At 36.0% G+C, this 23470-nt stretch overlaps 1 protein-coding gene across 3 annotated transcripts; it reads right to left on the minus strand.

Moving 5' to 3' along the window:
• Positions 1–888: 888 nt before the first annotated feature.
• LOC108992651 (phosphoribosylaminoimidazole carboxylase, chloroplastic) lies at positions 889–19070 on the minus strand. Of its 3 annotated transcripts, XM_018967252.2 has the most exons (16): positions 18709–19070; positions 17533–17748; positions 17313–17424; positions 16212–16274; positions 15961–16099; positions 6929–6984; positions 5706–5779; positions 5428–5575; positions 5113–5286; positions 4188–4275; positions 3993–4109; positions 3308–3405; positions 3088–3205; positions 2903–2997; positions 1526–1632; positions 889–1359 (listed from the first exon to the last, which is right to left on the minus strand). In XM_018967252.2, exons 1-16 carry the CDS (start codon positions 18948–18950, stop codon positions 1266–1268), a joined length of 1941 nt encoding a protein of 646 aa, XP_018822797.1. In that variant the 5' UTR covers positions 18951–19070; the 3' UTR covers positions 889–1265. The 3 variants fall into 3 exon arrangements, with proteins under 3 accessions (XP_018822797.1, XP_018822798.1, XP_035549502.1); XM_018967253.2 differs by lacking the exon at positions 18709–19070 and having other exon boundaries at positions 17313–17428; positions 17533–17664; XM_035693609.1 differs by lacking the exons at positions 15961–16099; positions 16212–16274; positions 17313–17424; positions 17533–17748; positions 18709–19070 and adding an exon at positions 9186–9207.
• Between the last annotated feature and the right edge of the window lie 4400 nt (positions 19071–23470).

Here is a 23470-nt window from a genome sequence, read left to right on the forward strand (position 1 = left end):
TCTGATTTTTTTTAAAATTTTTTTTACACAAAATCGACTCATATAAGCTTGTATGAACTCAAATAATTTTGTATTTATTATTTTTTTATAGTATTATCTCTATATATGATAAAAATATTCTAAGTATTTAAAAGAGATAAAAGGAAATTACGTTTCTAATACACATGTTATTTGAAATCATTATGAATTATATATAAAATTTATAATTACTAAAAAGTTGAACGATTCGTATCAAATTCAAACTCGCTCGAGGATTAAATAAGTTATTCGTTAACTTAAAATGCAATTCAGTGATAAGTTTGAACTTGACTCGCATTCGAGTAAATATTAATTGAAAAAAACTTGACCACCCACTATTCGCTCGAACGCGACTCGTTTACACCCCATTAGCATCATAACCCATGTCTTATATGCTTCTTAGCATACCATGCCTTTGACAATCGGGTTGTACATTGCAGGGCAGGGCACGAGGAAACAACATGAAGCCTGAACTGTTCGGATTAGTGGCAACTCCTGAAAAATTTGCAATGGGTATAGGATTCAAACTGGGGGTGCCCATTCGGAGCAGGACAACGGAACCTCCTATATAAAGGTTGGCCGAAGAGGTTAAGACAATCCAAAATCTAACTCTAACGAATTTACATTCTTTTTCTTTTTATAAAGTTTAATTTATAATTATAAATATTTTTAGACCAAAAAAAAAAAAAAAAATTTTAAACCCAAAGTGTTGGCCTAGGCCGGGGGGGGGGGCCCACCCCCTCATGGTGCGGGGAAGCGTACCCCCATCCCGCACCATGCAGGTATCAGCCCTAATTCAAATTGTAATAAGCTATCGCTTGCCATCTAGATAGTGAAAAAAAAACCCAAAAAGGACATGCAACTAATGCATGAGGAAGTTCTTCAAATCAATAAACTAAACCAGTACAGTGAATCTTATAGAATACAACAATGGGCAGAAGGCTTCTTCCTTCCCTCAATCTCCTACCACATCTGGATTTTCTATTTTTTTTGTCCTATTTTTTTTTAATAAGTAATTTCATTTCTTGACTCTCCAGTCTGAAGCAAAATTGATACTTCCCCTTCACACTTTTTTATTTTCTTTTTCTTTTTCCTCTTAGCATGTCTTTATTAATCTTACAAAATCATGATTCACTTGATACTTGTTATCTGGACATTTCCTTCTGTTCCTTCCTAATATTAGGTCCAACTCGAAGTTCCATAATTAATGTTGAACTCATGAAACCATTGCAAGAGCTGCTTCGTACTCAGGGATTCAAATATGATTCCCAACCATCCTTTTCCAGCTTCTCTGCTTTTTTCAAGACATCATTCTTTGTATCTTCTTGATACTGACTCATTCTGCAAACAATATTAATCCCAGATCAGCAAATGCAGGACATGTCAGATAAATATTTTTTGTTCTTTCTTAGTTTCATACTTGACACAAACTATAAATTATTTCTAACCACACACAGAGAGAGAGAGAGAGAGAGAGAGAGAGAGAGAGAGAGAGAGAGAGCTCAACCTTGCCAGTAGATCAACATCTTTAATCCCCAACATCCTTACAGCAAGCAAACCTGCATTGGTGGCATTGTTTATTGCGACTGTTGCAACTGGGACACCTCTCGGCATCTGCGTTATCATCAAAAGAGAAAAAAAAAAGTTTTTAGAAGGAATTTTTGGAAATCAGATCTAAAAACAAAACAAAATGTAAATACATGCAATGGGGAATGGAAACCTAATTTGAACTTGTAGATTACAGACGAGATATATTTTCTCTGAGGAGTATGATTAATTAAGAGTGACAATATGTGACAGGACCCATGAACCCAACACAAACACAACACGAAATTAGTGGGTTTGAGTTTGATATAAATGAGTTCAGGTCAAAATGGATTGACCCGTTAAGACATGATTAATAAACGGGTCAACCTGAAATCAATCCACAATAACCCATTTAAATTTTATTTCAAAATTACAATTATATCCTCTTAACCCTAAAAACTAAAAAACCCTAACTTATCACTCATCTCTCATTCTCTTATGCCGCCCCCACTCCCCAATATGCTTATGTTTTTATTTTTAGGATTGTGATTTGAACCTATGCTCATATTTGTTGTTGGGCTTATAATATTAGTTTTATTATAGGTTAAAATCTGAAAAATATTAATATTTTTGTTAATAGGTAGTCTTCTTGTTTGTTTTAGAGATATGTGAAATTATGTTAATTAGGTCAAATGGGTTATGCAGGTCAGTTCAACCCATTTACATAAAACGAATTCAAATGAGTCATCTTGTACTGACTCATTTCTAATTAATTATTGAATGGGTCAAAACGAGTCGTGTTGTGTCACCTATTATTTAAATAGGTTGTGTTAGGGTTTGAAGGTTTGACCCGTTTAGCTTAACGGGTTATATTCAGGTTGGCCTATATGGTCGCATGTTGACTTGAAATGACACGAACATGACCCACAAACACAAATTGCCACTCCTGTGATAAATAGTAACCAAAGCAATCTTATTAAGGCAGCTTACAGAAAAATAAATCATTTCCTCGTATAAAATGGACAAATAAATTAATAAAAAAGACAGCTAAAAGATTTAGGCCCCATTTGGATAGAAGTATTTCATCTCATCTTATTTCATCATTCAAAATTCTCACAAAATATAATAAACAATTCAACTTTTTCAAAACCTAAAATAATAATAATAATAAAAAATAATACTCTAACAATATTTTATTCAATTTTCAACTTTCATCATTATACAAACGGCACCTAAGAAAAACAACAAAGATTGTATTTATAGGATATGGAATCTTTACAAAACTTCACATACCATAAATGTGATTATTAAGTTAGAAAATCATATACTAGCATACTAACCAAAAATATGGTATTACCTGGACAATGGATAGAAGCGAATCAAGTCCATCCAATGCAGAAGCACGCACGGGGACACCAATAACAGGCAAGGGAGTGAGTGCAGCTACCATACCTTCAAGTCATGCCAGGGCTTGATTAATGTCGGTGAGACCTGTGATGCATTACAACACTAAAGATGGAGCATAGCTCAGATATAACTTGCCTGGCAAGTGGGCTGCACCACCAGCACCAGCAATTATAACCTGAATGCCTCGCTCCCAAGCAGACGAGGCATAAGAAAACATCACTTCAGGGGTCCGGTGAGCTGAAACTATTTTCACCTGCAAATAATAAGAATTGTCAGGTACAATTTGAATATAAAAGAAACGCAATCAATGGCTCAAGAAGTTCATAAAAGTCAATGGAATTCACCAGAAGTTTACCTCATAAGGCACATCAAACATATTCAAAATCCTTGCAGCATCCTTCATAACAGGAAGATCTGAATCAGAGCCCATAATGATCCCAACATGTGGTGTTACTGCACTCAGAATGGAAGCAACATTAACCCAATTTGCATGTGACCGTGTCACATCTAAATCAGAACAACATATTCGGGATATAAACTTTAAAGGAAAGTAAAATACTTGCAACTATAACAATCCATGACTCCCTAAGAAAATTTTATGGTAATCTCCCTCCCGCCTATAACTTTTCCACCTCAGGAAAGACTTCTGATGCAATATGTATTACCACAGAGCCTATTGCCTGAAAATATATAGTGGCATTAGATAATTATTGCGGAAATTACCTAATTTACACACTATCCTTCTTTTCTATTGAATTGATCATAATCACTACCTGGATTCCACAAAATTGTGCACACATATTTTCACCTATTCAACGTATTTAATCAAACTGATCAACTAAATGCAGACTTTTGATGACATTTCAATTTTTATTTGGATAACAAATTTAATTTTTTTTATAGGTACATTTACAAAAAAAAAAAATTGCATCAGACATCATGAACAAAAACTACTGACCCTTCTAGACAAACTTACTTTTAAATCCACCAGCAGCATGCCATTCAGTAGGTAAATATGAGGACAGTCTAGAGCAACTAACCTGCGGAAGGATAACTGGAGCATTCTTCCTTCAGCATTGCTTTTAATTGTTCTTCCACTTCACCCAACGAAGAGCCAACAATGGTGACATGGCCCATCTTTCGCTGCTTTCGCATTTCTGCCAAGTCATTATCTGCAAGTGAGTTTTCAAGTGGAGAGAGAGAGAGAGAGAGAGAGAGAGAGAGCAGAATCCAACCTGGCTTATCATACCAATGAACAGTAGCCCTTGGAATACTCAATGCCCTTTTGATTAGTTGGTGAGCTAAAACAAACCCAGACTCACCCTGAAATTTTAAAAAATTGGCCCAATAATCAACATCCTACCATTTGCATGTCTTCTGAAGCTGTGTTTATTTCAATATAAAGCATTCGTATTGAAAAAACATTCAGTGAAAAAATGACACAGTTACCATTGTTTGATTCAGAATGGGCTGGACTAACATGCCAGAGATGGCCTTGAGAGAGAAGCTTTAAATGGCGGAAAATGCTTTATGCTTTGAAAAAGCATTAAAAAAAATTCCACTTTGAAAGACATACAATATTTTCTTCTCATTTTGCTAGTTTTCCATTGAACAGGTAAAATTGTTTTTGTTGCTAAAGATTTTCAATGCACTAAACTCCATTTTACGAGATACATTTACATTGACACAAGCAAACCCCCAAACATTATTCTTAGTGATAACTTTCAAGCATTTTGTTCAATATCCATGGCCAGATACACACAAAAACACATAATTTATCAACCAAAACGAGGTTTCCAAGATAAAATAGACGGCAAATGTGTAGTTTGCATCTTGAAGATTTAAGCATCCTTTTATTTTCCTCATTCAGAACAGTACAAGCGTAGACTTTATCGTATAAACTTGGTGCAACTTCAAGAAAATTCAAACATAAAATTGTCAGACTACAAGTAAGCTACAGAATATGTTGTCAACCCCATGATCCACTTTTTGAAAAACGGACTTTATTTTCCAAATTTTCTCCACATAAATAAATGACTTCATACCATCATCACAGGTACATAAGCCCCCCCTCCCCCCCTCCCTCCCTTTTTCTTTCTAATGCAAATCCAAAGTAAATAGGGGAAGAAAATGGGATTATAATAGAAAAAAGAACTTTACCTCATCTTCGCCTAGTATATTGTACATGATGGCAGCAGGAGACTTCATTGATGGATCACCAAGTGGAAGACCGGCAACAGCCCGCAAATGTTGTTCATATTGTGAGGTGTAGCAAGACTCAATTGTGTGATGACCACTATTGTGTGGTCTAGGAGCCACTTCATTTAACAGAATCTGTCAGGAGTTCAGAACATGTATAATTTGTCAAAAGTAGCAAATTGCAGAAATAAGGGATAAAATAAACATTTTTTTCTAGAGAAAAAGGAAGCAAAATGCAGTTCAATAAATACTATAATACGTCAACCAATACACAACCTGACCATCCCCAGTCAAAAACAGTTCAACTGCAAAAACACCAGCACCTTCTAACGAACTCACGGCTTTGTAGGCGACATCCGTAGCACGGTTTCTGATGTCCCATGTCACATTAGCAGGTGCCTTGACTATGTGACAAATATTTTCCCTGCAAGATATCAAAGATCCCCACTGAATATGAACAGTGCAAAGTTAACATGTATTGCCACCAGGTGAAAGCTCCTCACATACTTTTAACACAGATATATGGCAACGTAAACATTGAATACAAATCTTACCTGTGAATGGTCTCAACAACAGGATAGCACAAGATGGAATCATCTCTTCCTCTTGCCACAATGACAGCCAACTCCTATAGTCATTCCCAAAAAACAGTAAGAGAAAATCCATAAGATGCTATCTTTCAGACTTTTTAAAGCAAAGTGAAGAATTAATATTTAAAAAAGTACTTTTCTGTGAAAATACCAAAAAAGAAATGCCAAAGAAATACCACACCGATCATGTGAAAGCATAAAATGAATAGTCTAAACATTGGATTCCAAATCTATGATCTTCACATAAAAGCAACTTCAAAGTAAAGAAATGATCATAAAATAGTAATGACAAAAGCTGCAGCAAGATAAATATGATTAGCAAAATGGAATGCAAATAATCAGACTTCTGTAACAACCTTAATATTGTATAAATGCAAGTAACCCCTAGGGGTTGGCTCAATTGGTAAAGGCCTTGGGCTTGGGGGTATGCTCCTTCTACTGGAGGATTTTCACCTTGAATTACCCGAAGTGCACTTTCGGGAAACTACTTGTCGAGGGCCTGTGCACACCCGGGATTCGTCGGGACGATGTTCTCAGACACTAGGTGCCAATCAAAATATAAATAAAGCAATGAAGTATGAATGCTTAGAATTCAAAATAGATAGGAGAAAAGGCTAAAGAAATTAATTAAAAAGCTCTGTGGTAAATGGACAGTAGTACTTCATTACATTCTTTAGAAGAAATAGCTTTTGAGGCCACAATATCAATTAATTACCTAGAAGGTTTAAAAAAGAGATTTCAGGATTAGCAACTTATGTCTTTTATTTTATTTTATTTATAATTTTCTAAATAGAAGTGGCTACAGAACTTGTTTTCAATTTCACAAGCATCTCCATTGCTCCTGAAGTATGCTAGCAAGCAGTTGATGCATGTGGGATCACACACTCTACACTACCAAAAGAAAAATTGGAAGCTCGCTGCTTCCCTACAAAATAGATGGTTATATCTATTCATGCCCCAGTATCATGCAAGTGAACCAGGCATGCACAATTGTAGAATTTAAAAAGGTGAAGCACTTCGAAGAATACTTACAAGTTATTATTTTGGAAGAAAATTATTTTGCAAATTAATCTTATATGTCTTGCCTAAAGTTTGGAACATGTGTTTCACATTGCGGCATCCATAGAAATTAAATTAAATAAAAATGCAGATTGAAAAAGCAAAATAAACTGTCTATGTTCATTAACCTTTACAAAGGGCGCCCACTTCTCAACATATAAACCACGATCAAATCCTCCAAGAGCTGCAAAAAACAAGAAGTTCAAAGGAAATATAAGTATCCACAAGTACAAATTTACAAAACAGAAACATTGGTTCATGAAACTAAGAGGTTGTACATACATAGCTCTACATGACAATAATGTCCAATACAATAGGAACAATAACGATCACTCAAATGTGATGGAACCATCTAAGGGTAGCAATGTTTCCATCTGATAGAAACAATCTAAGATAAAGAAAGGCTTTCAACATACCAGAATCAGCACGCTGGAAATAGTCATTTAAGGCCTCAAAACCAGGTCACACTGATTTTGTTCATTTGTCTCCATTTGGAGCCCAAAATACCCAACTTAAGTGTGCATAAAGTAAGGAGTTTTATCTCTACAAACCATGTAAATTTATGCCCTCTCTATTTTTATTTTTATTTTTTATGTCAAGGAACCTCTCCAAGGCAGGGCCCTTCGGACCCACCCCTGCAGAGTTAACCCCGGTCCTATGCACCGCACCCTCAGAAGTTTCCCTACACAGAATTGGTTAAATCTCTAGCTTTTCACCAGGGGGTATCGCCCCAAAAGATTGTTTGCACTCATGAGGTGTTGAATCTTGGACCTTGAAGGGAGTGATACCCCAAGACCAAGGCCGTCACCACTTGGGCCAACCCCTTTGGGGTTTACCTCTCTTTAATTGACCAGCCCAGAAAGATTATAAATAATGATGTGGACAAATGCAAGCCTCTTCCCTCTGCATTCTTCCACAAGTATCTGATGTATAAAGCCAGTTAATAAACTGAACACCTTTTTGGAAACGTACTAAATATAGAAAGCCAATTAAACCTAACATAAGAGAGTCATCATCACCTGATCAGATTTCCTAATCTCAATAATGTTGATTTTTTTTTAAGTGAACTCCTTTCTAAACCTTACAACATTAATTACACAAAAAATATATAAAAAAAGCCCAGTTTGAATGACATAAATCTTTTTTGCTGTCATCTACCAGAAATGGTAAGACATCAGCATTTAGATTCAAAAGAGAAAAGAAGGCATAGCAAAAGTCCTTTTTTTCCAGATTAATTCTGATTTCATAGCCCATGTCCTCAGTGCCTCCTACACAAGAAAGCACTATCTACATTATGACTCAGTCTCCTCTGAGAATATATTTTCTGAGCAACTTGCTTGGAGGCCCATAATACTGTACAATATTATTTGAAAGAGGTTGACCTCCTTGCTTTTCTCATGTTACAATCCTCTTCATTCTGGGCCCCCTTTCTTCTCAGTCCAATAAATTGCTGGGATGTATTAAAGAAGACATTGTGAGTAGGGCTATCAAGAAGATCATTTCACAACCTCAAAATGCATTTCTCAGAGATGAATAAATTATGGACCCTGTGCTTATTGCTAATGAATGTTTGGATCATACACTTTGGTCAGGTAAGCCAGGGGTACTCTACAAATTATATATTGAGAATGCATATGATCATGTTAATTGGGAGTTTCTGTATTATTTGCTTGAGAAATGTGGTTTTGGGGACAATATGACGATCTTGGATAGCACATTTTATTTCTATGCAGGCTTTTCTCTATTGATGAATGATACTCCTCTTGGCTTCTTTTTATTTTTATAAGTAAAATATTATATTAATAAGAATAGGCCTAGTCCGAGTATACAAGGGGTATAAAAGAGTTAACACCTAGTTACAAGAAAGAAATAGACACAAGAAAATCAAGAAAATATAGACCATTGAAATCTACAGCTTTAGCCCAAAGGAATAAAGTTTTAACAAAGAAGAATTAATCTCCTCCAATGAATATATATATATATATATATATATATATATACATAGGAACCATCTTCCACACAGCTGTGATTTGTGGAATACCACCCAGATTCTTCCAGCTGGCCAGAAGCTCAATCATAGCAGCAGGCATAGCCAAGGCTAACTCCAATCTTCTGAAGATATCATCCCATAACGCCTTGGCGACCTCACAATGCAATAGAAGATGATCCATAGTCTCCCCATTCTTCTGCACATACAACACCATTCCACAACAATCACCCGGCATTTCCATAAGTTATCCATAGTCAAATTCTTGCCCAAAGAAGCTGTCCAAGCAAAAAATACCACCTTGAGTGGCACCTTATTTCTCCAAATATTTCTCCATGGAAAGTGGTTGTTCTGCAGATCTGTGAGAGTCTTATAAAAGGAATGAACAGAAAAAGTACCTTTTCTAGCACGTATCCACCACATCTGATCAGTTCCCTGAGATTTCAATCTCATGACGTACAAGAGTCTGAAAAAATCAGCAAAGCTGCAGCCTTCCCAATCATGGGCCACCCTGATAAAGCTCACATTCCATTGGATTGAGCCACCAGATATCTCCATGAGGTCCGTCGTTGATGCTTCCTTTCCACAAGTAATCCTGAAAACTATAGTGAATGTGTACTTATGTGCTCTATCTCCACACCATAAATCATTTTTTTTATAAGTAATCTCCAAACCATAAATCATGCCAGAATTTTATTCTAGATCCGTCTCCAATCACGATTCTAGTGTGTTGAGCAAAAAACCCCCAACCTCTTCTAATGTGCTTCCAAACTCCTACTCCATAAACCCCTTGTACATCCCTAGTGCTCCCCCCCCCCCACACATACTCCTATACTGCTGGACTGCCATTCACCAAAACTGAGAACCTCGCTGTAGAGATTCTAAGAGCACCATCTTTCCCCAAATCTACACCTCCCAAGCAAGTATAATTGGAAGTCCCAAATAACGTGATCATAAGCCTCCTCCATATACAACTTGCATAAGATGTGTAGATCAACGGATTTTAATTTACTATCTAAACATTCATTCGCTGTTAGTATTGGATCCAATATTTACCTTAGGGTTGGGTGGCAGGGCACTGCCACCCACAACCCGTCAGGGATCCGCCTGGTTGGGACAATGGCCTCCACCCACAGACAGAGGGCATGCGGAGGCATGCCCGCACTTAGCTAGGAGCAGGGGGCTGGGCCCCTGGGGTTTACCTCGTCTGCCCTGCCCAACCCATATATATATATATATATATATATATAAATACACACACACACACACATATGTTAAAAAAACAATTTTCTTTAGTAAAACAACACCGTTTCAGGGTTAGGTTTTGTCTAAAACTTAACCCTCCCCCCCGCGGCATCTCTCTCTTTCCTCTGAGTCAAGGCCAGTTCTTCCACTAGGGGGCTTAGGCTATATATAAATACACACACACACACATATGTTAAAAAAACAATTTTCTTTAGTAAAACAACGTCGTTTCAGGGTTAGGTTCTGTCTAAAACTTAACCCTCCCCCCCGCGGCATCTCTCTCTTTCCTCTGAGTCAAGGCCAGTTCTTCCATTAGGCGACTTAGGCAATTGCCTAAGCTCCGGAAGAAGGCCCAAAAAAAAATTTTTTTGAGTAAAATTAATTTTAAAAAAAAAGACCTAATTAAAATATATAAATTAACTCAATGAGAAAACATCAAAAGTATCAAATAGATATTATGTTATTACTAGTTTTAAAAGTATTTCCATTGTAATAATTATCTCCCGTACTCTCCTTATAAAAATACATTTCTCTTTTGTCATTATTAGTTTAATATATAAAGTGAAAATTATAAATAGCAAAATCTAATTTTCGAGTGTTCATAAAAAGTTTTTGTATTATCCTTTGAAGAGGCAAGGGCCAACTTTTTCCCAAATGCATAGATTGTTTATAGAACTTTATTGAAAATAATGATTATAATTGCTTTTAAGAGTCTAAAGCATGTCTTGTAAAATTAAATTTGATAAAATCCTCTCTAAACAGATAATTTTCTAACAAAGATGAAGTCGGTTATTAGTTGAAAAGATGATATAAAATTCTAGTAAGTAATTTACTTTGCAAAAGGATAGGAATTATTTTTAAATAAAAAGGTAATGTAAAAATTAAAATTAAAATTATTTTATTTTATTTTTTTAAAATTAAAAAAGCCTCGCTCAAAATTTCCACCTTAGGCCCTACAACATATTGAGCCGGCCCTGCTCTTAGTCTCTCTTCCTCTCACCCAAACCCTCACGGCCCCACCGTCCATCGCTCTTTCTCTCTCTGAGTTTGGTGGTGGATTTTGATTTTTTTTTTTCGGTTGATTTTTGGAGGGGTGGGCGAACGGTCGTGGGGGCCAATCCGTCCCCCGGCATCCGGACGGAGGCACTTGCCCACGGGAGGTGGTGCTGAGGTTCAGTGGGCAGGATCAGGGTGGGCACCTTCCCCTTACAAATGCGTTTTGGGTCTCGAAACAATCCTCCCCAAGACCTCCCCCCAGGTGGTTTGCTAGAACCTTCGACATAATCTTATACACTTCATTCACAAAGCCGAAAATCCTTAATATTCAAAGCTCCAACTTGCTTGGAAATAAGCGCAATAAAAGTGGCATTGAGGCTTTTTCTCAAATTTATCAAATGAGAAAAATTCCTGGAAAACCTTCATCAAATCATCCTCGCCACTTCCCAACAAGATTGGAGAAAACCCATAGAAACCGTCTAGACTAGGTGCTTTGTCTTGGTCTCAAAAGCTAACCCATCAAGTTTTGGCCTCCACACCACCTACTTGGTAAACAACTATTCCAAAAAACTAGCGACATGCTCCTTAATCACTAGAAACTCCGTGGAAACAACTCCATCGATGTTCAACATTTCAATGGCATTAGTCCTCCTAAGTGAGTTGGCCACTCTATGGCAAAACTTCGTACTTTGATCTCCTTTCAACTATAGTACCCAAGATTTTTGACACCATGAAATCTCCTCCAATAAGGTAACCCTCTCAATTTCTGGAACAGGCTGTCTTCTGAGAGAGTTCCTTCATAGATAGTGTCCAACCCCCCTATGCCCTCTCTACCTCATGTAGCTCCTTCAATAGAGACTTCTTCCAATTGCCTATATCTCCAAAAGATTGTGCATTCCATATCTTTAAATCTTTTTCTAAAGCTTTCAGCTTACCTACAAAAATGAAACTTGGAGTGCCATAGCCCATGGATCGTATAGGAGGACCAGTATTGCTTGACCCTTTCCACAAAACCATCGGTTTTAGCCACATATTCTCAAACTTGAAGTACCTACGTCCTCCGCGAATACCTCCACAATCCAACAAGATAGGAAAATGATCCAAACAGAGTCTAGTTAGTCTTTTCTGACATAACTCCGGATAATGAGTTTCCCAATCCAAGGAGACAAAATCTGTCCAATCTAGATCACGTTTGATTGTTCGACCACGTGTATGCTCCACCCATAAGAGGAATATCCACCAAACCCAAATCAAATATAAACTCCGAACTCCATCATTGCAGGCGGAGCCTACTCTCTCCCTATCTTTCACTTGAGAATCTTATAACATTAAAATCACCACTTATGCACCATGGCATGTCCCACCAACTATGCAACCCAGCAATCTCCTCCCATAAAAGACTTCTTCTGCTGTCTAAATTTGGCCAATAAATTCCCGCAAAAGCCCACATAAAACTATCTTCCACATTCTTAAAGTAGCATGCCGCTATATACTCCCCAATGTACTCCTCAATTTTATCCACTACCCTTTGATCGCACATAACTAATACTCTACTTGAGGCCCCAAGAGATGCAAGATAAACCCAGTCAACATATGGACAGTTCCACAAGCTACGAACGATGCTTCATGAAATAATTCCCATCATAGTTTCTTGCAAACAAACAATATCCGCCTTCCACTTACGAAGTAGGTTTTTTATACGAAGATGCTTATTGGCCTCATTAGGCCTTCGGACATTCCAAGATACAATCTTAGGCTTCATAAAGAAATTGTCGCTTTGGCTTTTCCTCTGCTTGAGCTACCCTCATAGTTAATAGACCAGGTCAATCTCTTTAGCTCCCTCTATTTTTTGGAACCCGACTTCTTAATCTAAGCTTGTCTTGCTTCAATGGCAGTGAGCAATTCCATAAATTCAAAACCTTCACACTCAATCCCCACACAATTTTGGATTTTTTTTCTTCACCTTGTGTAACACCTAGTCAAAGGAAAATCCTTGAGGCTTGAGGCAAGGTGAATCCCTATATCCATTGCTTATTGTTATTTTCATAGAGGTGTTAGCATAATGTTATTAGCTATTATTTATGGGGGCTTTCTCTTAGACTTCTCGGTGGGGGTAATAAATCATAGGGTGCTTAACATTTCTCATATCTTGTTTTCAAATGATACCTTGATATTCTATGGGGCAAACCTGGACCACAACACTTTGTAAGGGCTCTTTGTCTATGCAATGAAGTTATTTTTGGGCTGGAAGTGAATTTGTCTAAGTCAGAGATGGTTCCTGTGAGGAATGTTTCTAATGTGAGTAGATTGGCCACATTATTGGCATGCAAGGTATCCTCTTTCCCTATGAAATATCTAGGACTCCCTTTTGGGAGTCTCTTTAAAGGCTATTCTATTTGGGAAGCTATAATTGAAAAGATCGAGTGTAACCAATTGTATAGAGATGTTACGGCAGGATTGTTTATGGAGAAGGCTGGGTGAACAGTTCAAATTTCACCTGGTATGGTGATATAAAGCAAAGTTTTAAAATCCATTCCATTTTGGCCGGAATGGCCGAACCTTCCCGTACTAGATCAATGATCGGAACACTAAACCCTTATATTCTGTTTTGTCCATAATACCGGACTATTTCGGAATTTTTCACATGTTACGGATATTTCGGGGAAAATTTACATTTCGGCCTGAAATAAAATATTTTTAATTAATTTTCCAACAACAGAAACCAGTTAGGCATGAAAGGCGAAATCGCAATTTTAAAGCATTATGCTTTTATGTTTCACATGCCACACAGAGAGGGAGAGGTGCTTTTATAGTTGATGTTGAGTAAATCTTTACTTATTTTTTCAATGTGGGACAAGCTTCCAGCTTTCATGCGTAGCAATTTTGCTTTTTTATTTTTTTATTTTTTTTATGGGTGGTTTCCTTTGCTTAAATGGGACATAACATTAGAGAACAAACTGGAACAGTATATTGCAAACAAAAATTAAAAGAAGAAGAGAAAACGGTATTTTAAACTAAGCTGTTATTAACAAATAATCTTGAGACTGATTAGAGATGAAAAGAGTTTTTTTCCTTAAATAGCTATTGAACAGCAAATATAACGGTCTAAAAAATTTAGAAAAACTAACAAAATGTTGAAGTTAACATACACAATTGAGTAATTTATAGAATTACCGATAAATAGAGTAACAACCAACTATTTAAGTTTCCATTAAATTTCTATAATTTATAAGAAATTTAAGTTTAAATTACATACATTTCTATATATATCTGAGAGTTTGTATAGATACACATATATAAAGATATTCCCAAAATGATACAATGGTATATACCGGTACCAAAATATTCCATTCCAATGCCTCAATTGAAATGGTTACCAAAACGGAATTCAAAACTTCGATCTAAAGTGTGTTTTTGTTTAATTGTGCTCTCCTAGGGAAGCGGCTTTGCCTTACCAATATGAGAGAGAGGCCTTGTGGAAAGCTGCAGTAGATTCAAAATTTGGTTGTGTTTGGGGTGGGTTGTGCACTCATGAGGTACATAGGCAGACTGATGCTAGGATAGATAGATGCTATATGAGCAAGAAGAGCAGAAAATCATTAGACAACCTCTTACAATATTGTGTGATTGTCAGTGCCTTATGGAATGACTTCCTCCTCTGTTGAGTTGGGTTAGCTTGGATTATGCCAAAAGGATAGTGGACCTCTATGCCAGTTGGAGAGGGTTACATGGCAATCCACAAATTGCAGCAGAATGGGAAATGGTTCCTATTTGTCTGGTGTGGTGTTTCTTTTATCATTCTTCCCTGCAAATACACCACATATTGCAAGCGCGTGATGGAAGAGCTTAGAACTTTTTTCTTCAAGACTATTTCTGTGGGCAACCTCTCTAGATTTTAATGGGCAGAGTCTTCATAATTTTCTTGTCTTTTTTCCTATTCCTATTTATTTGTTCCTCTTGCATGCTTCCTATGTACTCAAGGATGTGTTTAAAGTTTTTCTAATAATTTATTAACTTATCAAAAAATATATTTGTACAAGTAACATGATAAAAAAAAAGACCATTATGTACACATGACACCTTCGCCTCATTCAGAGCATTAAAAAAGGAAACCTTTTAGTTGAGGGACAAACCATTAATAGGAAGACTTCCCTTTTTGGATAAGATTGCATTAAAGAAAAGCACACATGGAGTGCAGTCCTAGAGTTACAGGATGTATACAAAAGAAACAGCCAATAGAAAAAGCTAAATAGACATGAAGTTAAACAAACATGCAACATATATGGAGTGCATCATGAAAAAAAATAACAAATGATAACTAAGTTAAGCTAGATGAAAGTGTTGTTATGCATCTTGAAATGTTGAAAAAGTACATTTTCCTCTTACAAACAAAGATTTCAGTACCGACCAAAGAAATCAGCATCCAACAGCCATGGTATTACATTGACATGAATGCATACATGTAACGATCTGGGAAAAGCACTAGCCACATTCACACTAAAACCCCAAAAAGATTTGTAAATTTGAAGTGTCATTACAATCACATTTCCATAATTCAGAATCACCTAGTAAGTGGCCAATGTGGGACTTAACACCTATGACTACCCTTATAACTTACCCACTCTAAGCAGATTATTCATATGTCCAATGTGGATCTGGAGTGCTACAATAAATGCAACCTTCAGTTAACTAGTTTTATTCACCTCATTTGGTTTGTTAGCTCTTAACATAAAGAACTCTATTCCAGCCACAATGTTTTGAATCCTTGTGCATGTAGAACAGCAAACAAGACAAGGCAATAATGTGCTTAATTAACGGAAGAAACAAAAAGATAAATACAGACATTACAAGGCTAATAATTCCAATTGAATACCAAATTATAAGAAATCCCTACAAATATTGAGCTCAATCTTTAAATGCTGAACATGTTACCAGTTACAGCAGAGGGGAGCTCCTCCTCACTGTTAGCAACAGCATTTCCACGCCCATCATAAGCTAATCTTTTGCTCTTAATCATGAGAGGATAACCAAATAGATCACCTGCTCTCTTGGCACCTTCAAGATCATCTATCTGTTTTAGTCATGTTTCATAATAATCAAATTAAAATACCTTCCAAGATATTTAAAAAATAAAGTTAAGATATTAGCAAATTCCTTCAGTTGCATACTGATAAGTAGTCTACCTGCATAAACTCAGGAAGGGGAATGGCATGCTGAGAAAAATGAACCTTTTGGAGATATTTGTCCTGTATGAATCAAAAATGTATCAACTAATTATTTCGATAGAAATGAGTAAATAGCTATGTAAACTTACTTAGAATAACAAAAAGGATAAACAAAATTCTAGCCCATTGCCAACTAAACTTAAATGTGGTCAGAAACAAATTCCTAACTTAGTCCAATTACAAAAAAAAAGTCAAGCCTAGCTCCAAAACCGTGATAACTACCACACAGATCTATTTACATTTGCCCAAGTATTTTTTTAATGAAACCAGAAACACCCCCCCCCCAAAAAAAAAAAAAAAAACTGGAATTGAAACTTTGAAACTAATGACATGATAATAAAGGAAGAACCTGAAATATGTATGTAATACCACAATAATGAAAAAATGAATAAGAGAGAGAAATAAAGATGTGAGCACTGGAGAGCAGATAGTATGCAAAGATGAGGGTCTCTTCAAACAAAGGTACTCAAAACCATCAGTTATCCTAATTCAGCAGTTGAAAACAACTAGATCTTGATTACCTATTCTATTAAAGAGCTATCCTGAACCTAGAATATTATATATGAAATCCAAGACAAATTCAATGTGCACCACATCATATGAATATATTGTTTCCAACCCTAGATGAGAGTGCCAGTTCAGTTGTATAATTGCATTACAATGACAATAGAAGTTAAAAATCAATCCTAACAATTATACACTTCCAAGAAATGAACTCTTTTCACCTCCCCCCTATACCTCAACCCTAAGGAAAAAGGAATGTTATTGAAAATGCATCATGTCTTGGTTAATTTGCATTAAATAGATAGTAAATGTTAAAATGTATTTATAGAGAAACTGCCATTCCAATATATCTTGGCAATTTGTTACCATGTTGTAATGCCAGAAACAAAATCCAAGACTATGGAAAATCCACAGTGGGACCTAAAATCCACAAGGATCTGCCTTTGTAATGGTGCAAAACAAAAGGTATTTCCTATTCCATACGACTTCTTATCTGTGGTCATATTTTGCAAGATGACACGGTAAATCAAAATCTTCAAGATTAAAAAACCATACCTGAATTATTCGGATCGTAGAGGCTTTTGGTTGGCAATCCACTCCTTGTTGCTCAAGCATCTCTAGGGTTGCAACGTCAACATGTTCAATTTCTACAGTCAATACTCCACACCTATCTACCACAAACATAGATATATTATTAGAAAATAATAACAAAAGAACGAAGAAGAAAAAGTGACAGCTATGAACATAAATGTCAACAAATTTGCGAAAATCGAACCTCTTTGCAAATTCCTGGACCATGGAGCTGTCATCAAAGCTTCCAACCATATGATAATAAGCAAGTGCACTCGCTGGGCAGTTCTCAAGTGGATCCAAAACCATTATTTTGATTGCCATTTTTGATGCTGCTTGACATAGCATACGACCTAGTTGGCCTCCGCCCAGGACACCAACTATCATTTCAGATACTCCATGTGTTGGTCCATCATCTTTCCTGCATAAATTAGTATTGTGGGGGCGGAGAGATTTTGTGTTAGAGAAATGACTTCACCTACGGTCAAGATGTGTAAAACCTAGTTTTACATCCTCCAATCACAAATTCCCAACTAAAGGTTCTGTTGTGGCGGCTGGTCTCACCCCAAATGGGGTGGCCGGCCATCCATGGAGTGGCTAGGGTGGCCGGGCAACCCTAAAAGGTTAAGCTGCCACCCAATTTTTTATTTTATTTACAATTTTGACAATGCTGTAAAGATTTTTGATTCAGCATGCGTGCATTCATTTTAGTCATTAATAAAAAGGTGGTGCATCAAGTTTTTATTCAAAGGCGTAAAGGACTGATTGAATATAAATTCTAGATAATCTCACCTCCCACAATTTTCAACTAGTGCTTTCATATAAGTCCATGCTAACAAAAATCAATATGTGAGAAGAGAAATGAAACTAAATCCATATTTCCTTTCTCATCCATTGCCTCGCTTTCAACCTCTTATAAAGAAGCGGTGAAGAAAAAAAAAATGTCAATACGTTATCATAATAAGAAAATCGGCTATCATTTCATAGATAAATAAAATAAACTAAATCCTCTAAGATGAAAAATATAGTTTTTTTTTATCCAAGATGAAATATATAGTTAATCATTAGCCTAATTAAAAACCAAAATTGCTTAGCATTTCCTATATAAGTACAATTTATTATTTTCTTCTATGTGTCTTCTAAAGCCAAAAAATGTACCGAGATTTTGGGTCAAGCTGATAGCCAATCAGTGTCTAATTTATTCAAAATTCCAATATTATCAAGCAGAGAATCATTTCGAAACAATTTAAAAGTTTCAGAAAACATAATGCTTTCGAAAAAGCTTCTCGCAGTTACCTTTTACTAGCAATTTCGAGAGCAGAAATCGTTTGCTTCATTCTTTTTCCGAAAAAAAAAAAAAAAAAAGACGAAATTACTTTACCTGGGCGAGGTCTCTCGAGTGTCGCGCGCAGAAGACCGACAACCCAAGACTGGATTTATGTGCTTCGAAGACTGCTTCGTTAGCGCCAAAGAAGAAGGAAGAGGAGAAGTTCGAAGCTTTTCTTTGGTACCGTGGTCCATGGAGAGGCTCAGTGAGCTTGCGCTTGTTCGCGGAGCCAAACAGGCCCTGAACCTGAGATCCGGAGCCAAAAGAGAGTCGACGCTAGAGCTTTGGCTGAGCATTGCAATGTCAGGTTTGAATTCGATAAGAGCGGCGCTCTCTCTCTCTCTCTCTCTCCGTGTGAGATTTCCGATTTCAGCCTTCAGGCAAGGATGATGAATATGGATCGGGTTTGTATATGGATCGGATGTGATCCACAATATGTTCATGCTTTTTTTCCTTTTCCTTTATTGTCATTCTTTCATACTTTTTATTTAATTAAAATTTAAATGGTTGACAAAATATAATAAATAGCATTTATCGTATCTTTTATGCCAATATCTCGATGCATTTTGTCAAATTCAAATTCAATGTACTAACCTTAATAAATATAAGGACAATTAAATTTCTTATTTTCTGTTTGGGTAGTGAAGTATTCTGAGAACACTCTATTATTATTTATTATTTTATCATTATTTTTCACTATTATTTATTATTATTTATTATTTTATTATTATTTTTCATTTACTTTTCACTATTTTTTATTACTATTTATTACTATTTAATATTTAATTATTACTTTTTATTATTATTCACAGAATATCTAAGATCACTTCATTAATGAGTTGTCAAAATCCTTACCAATTTGAAAACAATGACGAAGTGTTAGTGAAATTCACCAAAAATATCTTGCTCCATTAGATGGTGCTTATTATAATGCCGATGACCAAAAATCTTGAGTCATGCCATAAATGTAATAATAAGCACATAATTGATATGTTAAGAGTTACGCTGATCACAAATTCCTATACTTGGGCCTTAATTCCCTTGTGGGGAGATCAAGAATCCATTCTTTCATAAGTATTTTGGATAAGGTGCGAGATAGACTGAGAAATTAGAAGCTAAAATTCATCTCTCAAGCTGACTTGTAAAGAGCTACTAGTGGGGCCAACAACTTCAAGAGCACAAAATTCAGTGGGTGAGCTGGAATAAGATGAGGAAATCAAAAAGCGTAGGAGGTCTCGAGTTTAGGGATTTTGAAAATTTCAATATTACTTTGCTTGCAAAGTAATGTTGGAGACTAATTCAAAATCCATCCTCTCTAGCAGCACAAGTTCTTAAATGCAAATATTTCCCAACAACCTCTTTCTTAAAAGCAAAAGTTGGGCACAATTCATCATACTTATGGTAAAGTTTTATGGCTGCAAGACACTTGCTTGAAGAAGGGCTAACCTGGAGGATAGGAGATGGGGAATCAGTTGCTATATGGAAAGACAAATGGATTCCTCAACAGAGCACTTTCAAGGTCCAAAGTTCCATCAGATTTATGCCGGTAGATACTAAAGTCTCAACTCTTATTGACAAGGATACCAATTAATGGAAGTACTCTCTAATAGATGCAATTTTCTCTAAAGAAGAAACTAATCTAATCAAAGCTAATCCAATTAGTGCTTATAGCAGACTTGACAAGTTGATATGGAGATGTACCCCAACAGATGAATTTAATGTGAAAAATGTTTACCATCTCAAAACAGAATTGGAAGAGAGGACCTCAGGACAATCATCTGCTGGTTGAAAATAGAAGGATACCTGGACTAAGATATGGCACCTGGGCATCCCAAATGCATCCAAAACCTTCCTATGGAGAGCTTATCTAAATGCTCTCCCAACTAGATCTAACTTAATGAGAATGAAAGTTGTTAACACTTCTTCATTTCCAGTTTGTAAGCAAGAACCTGAAACCACAGAACATGCTCTTTGGGAGTGTCCCTCAGCTGGAGATGTGTGGGGATAATGTGCAACCAAGATCCAAAATTTTGGTTTCTATAATAAATCTTTCAAAGATACAATTGAAGCTTTGTTTGGGGTGTTAGAAGAGGAAGAAATTACTGAGTTTGCTATCACAGCTTGGAAGATTTGGAAAAGAATAAATGATTTTGTTTTCAATAACAGATGCATTCACCCTAATATCCTTGTCCAGCAATCAAGACTACTTCTAGAAGACCTCAAACAAGTTTGACATGAAACAAGGAGTTTGCTACTACTATGGACTCCAATGGAAGATGGAAGGCTCCACCAAGAGGCAGGGTTAAAATTAATTGGGATGGGGCTTTGGCCAAGACTCAATGCAAGGTTGGCTTAGGTGCTATCATACGTGATAAGGGTGTTCAACCGGATCGGTTTTTTTCCGAATCTGGTCCGAAACCCGGAAACCCGGGTGCATCCGGGAGGATAACCGCCCGGATTACACACGGGCGGTTAAAAAGCTTCCGGATCCGGTTATGTGACCCGGTTATCCGTAACCGGGTCCTTTAAAATGAAAAAATTCGCATCTCTCTCGTTCTCCTCGTTCTCTCGAATATGCTTCTTTCTCGAATCCGCTTCTCCTTGTTCTCGAGAATCCGCTTCTCTCTTGCTTAGGGTTTGCAGCTTTCTTGTCTTCTCCAAGCTTCGAAGTGCTTTGCGCATCTGAGTGAGATACGCGGAGGCTACCATCGAATGCTTAAGGTAACTTTCTTTGTACTTAGGGTTTTCTTTGGACTCCGACCAATTACAACTCAAACTCTTCATCACATTTATTAGGTTTTCTGCCTTTTTCTTTCGTTTTGTTGAGGTTGTGGTTTTGTTTTGATTCGAGATGACTATCCTCGTTCGGCGGCTCGAGTTTGGTAATTTTTTTTTACTCCTTTCCTTTTTTTTTTCTCGTTCATTTTTTGTTTATATTTTCTTTACATCTTTATATATATATATATATATATATATATATAAAATTAATCTCTAAATATGCCCATCTGATCTTTTTTTTTTTTGTATTTTTGTTTATTAATCTGGATGACTATATATCCTCATCGAGCAACTTGAGTTTGGAAAATTTTCAACTCTTTTTCCTTTTCTTAAATTGTTATAATTTCTGATCTGATCAGTGTTCATCATGTGTTTAGGCTCTCTGTTCCTTCTGCTAAGGATGTTTGGGCTCTTTGTTGTAAAAAAATTTAAAGTGTAGTCTTCCTGTTCTCAATTTCATGGACCTGGTTCTTACCATAGAAGGGTATTTAGAAGCTGCACATTTTGAACTCTTCTTGGTTATTGCTAGATTTTTGTGGCTAAGACGCAATAAACTTATGTATTATGGTTTTTTCCAACATCACTCTGTCATTTTAGATAGCTAATGTTTTTTTGGAAGAGTTCCAATCAACTGTTCAATCTTCATTTCTTTAAGATTAAATAGAGCTTCCCTTCTTCTCTTTAAGATTAAAGGGGAGCTATTAATTTCAGCAAATGGTCCTGTTCCTCATCTGTCTTCTAACCCTGACTTTCCCCAAAATGAAAGTGGTACATTTCTTTCAAATATTAATTAGTTTATGAACTTCATGTCTTCTAACCCTGCTTCTCTTTTGCTGGATTTATGAACTTCATGCTAGTTCACATGTCAATGTGCACCTAATGATCATACTCTGACGGATGTGGGATAGATTATTAGTTTAAAACGCTGAGAAATTTGTCACAGCAACGTGATGTATGTTAACAACAAGTAAACATGGACCAGGAATTCATGGAAGCAGAATCCAATTTGATATGATAGTAAAAATCACTTTGACATTTTAGGTTGTCAATGGCATATCCTTGCAATAAACTTGCAAGTGTGACCCATCTTCCATTTCTTTTAGTTGACCTCCCTGTTTTTCAACAGCTTTTTGTCATTGGACTTCTTTTTCTTGTTCGTCTTTCTAGATCCACAGTAGAAGCAGCACCATTTTGGCCAACAATTACATGTCTTCCCAGGAGGTTTCTTCTTGATTGGGGCATCATATCCATAGAGTGCCAGCCTACTGAAGACTAATGATGCCATATTCCTGTGGTTTCCATTCTAGATTGCTATCAACATTGATGCCATATTCAAGATGTGAAGACTAATGCATTTTGATTTTTGTAAATATATGTTTTAGTTTAATTAGTTGTGATGTATTATTATTTATTTTGTTCTTTGTAAATTTATGTTTTAGTTTAATTAGTTGTGAAGTATTATTATTTATTTTGTTCTTTGTAAATTTATGTTTTAGTTAATTAGTTGTGATGTATTATTATTTCTTTTGTTTTTTGTAAATTTATGTTTTGCATTGTGATGTAACAACAATATTATTTATTTTGTATTTTTATTTATTTTGTTTGTTAATTGATTTTTTTTATAAAAATATTTTAAAAAGTGTTTAAATTATCTTTTTAAAACAATATGGGCAATTTAAGCATATTAGAAATTTTTTTTTTTTAAAAAGTGCTATATAATCATTTTTTTTAAGTTTTAAAGTATTTTTTTAAAAAAAAATAAAAACCGGATTTATCTGGTTATAACCCGGATTAAATCCGGTTATAATCCGGAACCGGATTAAATCCGGATATCCGGTTATCCGCCCAGATTAAATCCGGATTAATCCGGACTGATAATCGTCCGGATTTTAGCATCCGGATTCGGATCCGGTTATAGCCAGATATCCGGATCCGGATCCGGATGAACACTCCTAATACGTGACTGGGAAGGTAAAGTACTAGCCTTTTTTAGAATGAAAAATGAGTTATTTCTTGATCCTTTATTGGCAGAAGCCTT

This window comes from Juglans regia, chromosome 8 (genome assembly GCF_001411555.2).
Source record: "Juglans regia cultivar Chandler chromosome 8, Walnut 2.0, whole genome shotgun sequence".
NCBI classification, from domain to species: domain Eukaryota; kingdom Viridiplantae; phylum Streptophyta; class Magnoliopsida; order Fagales; family Juglandaceae; genus Juglans; species Juglans regia.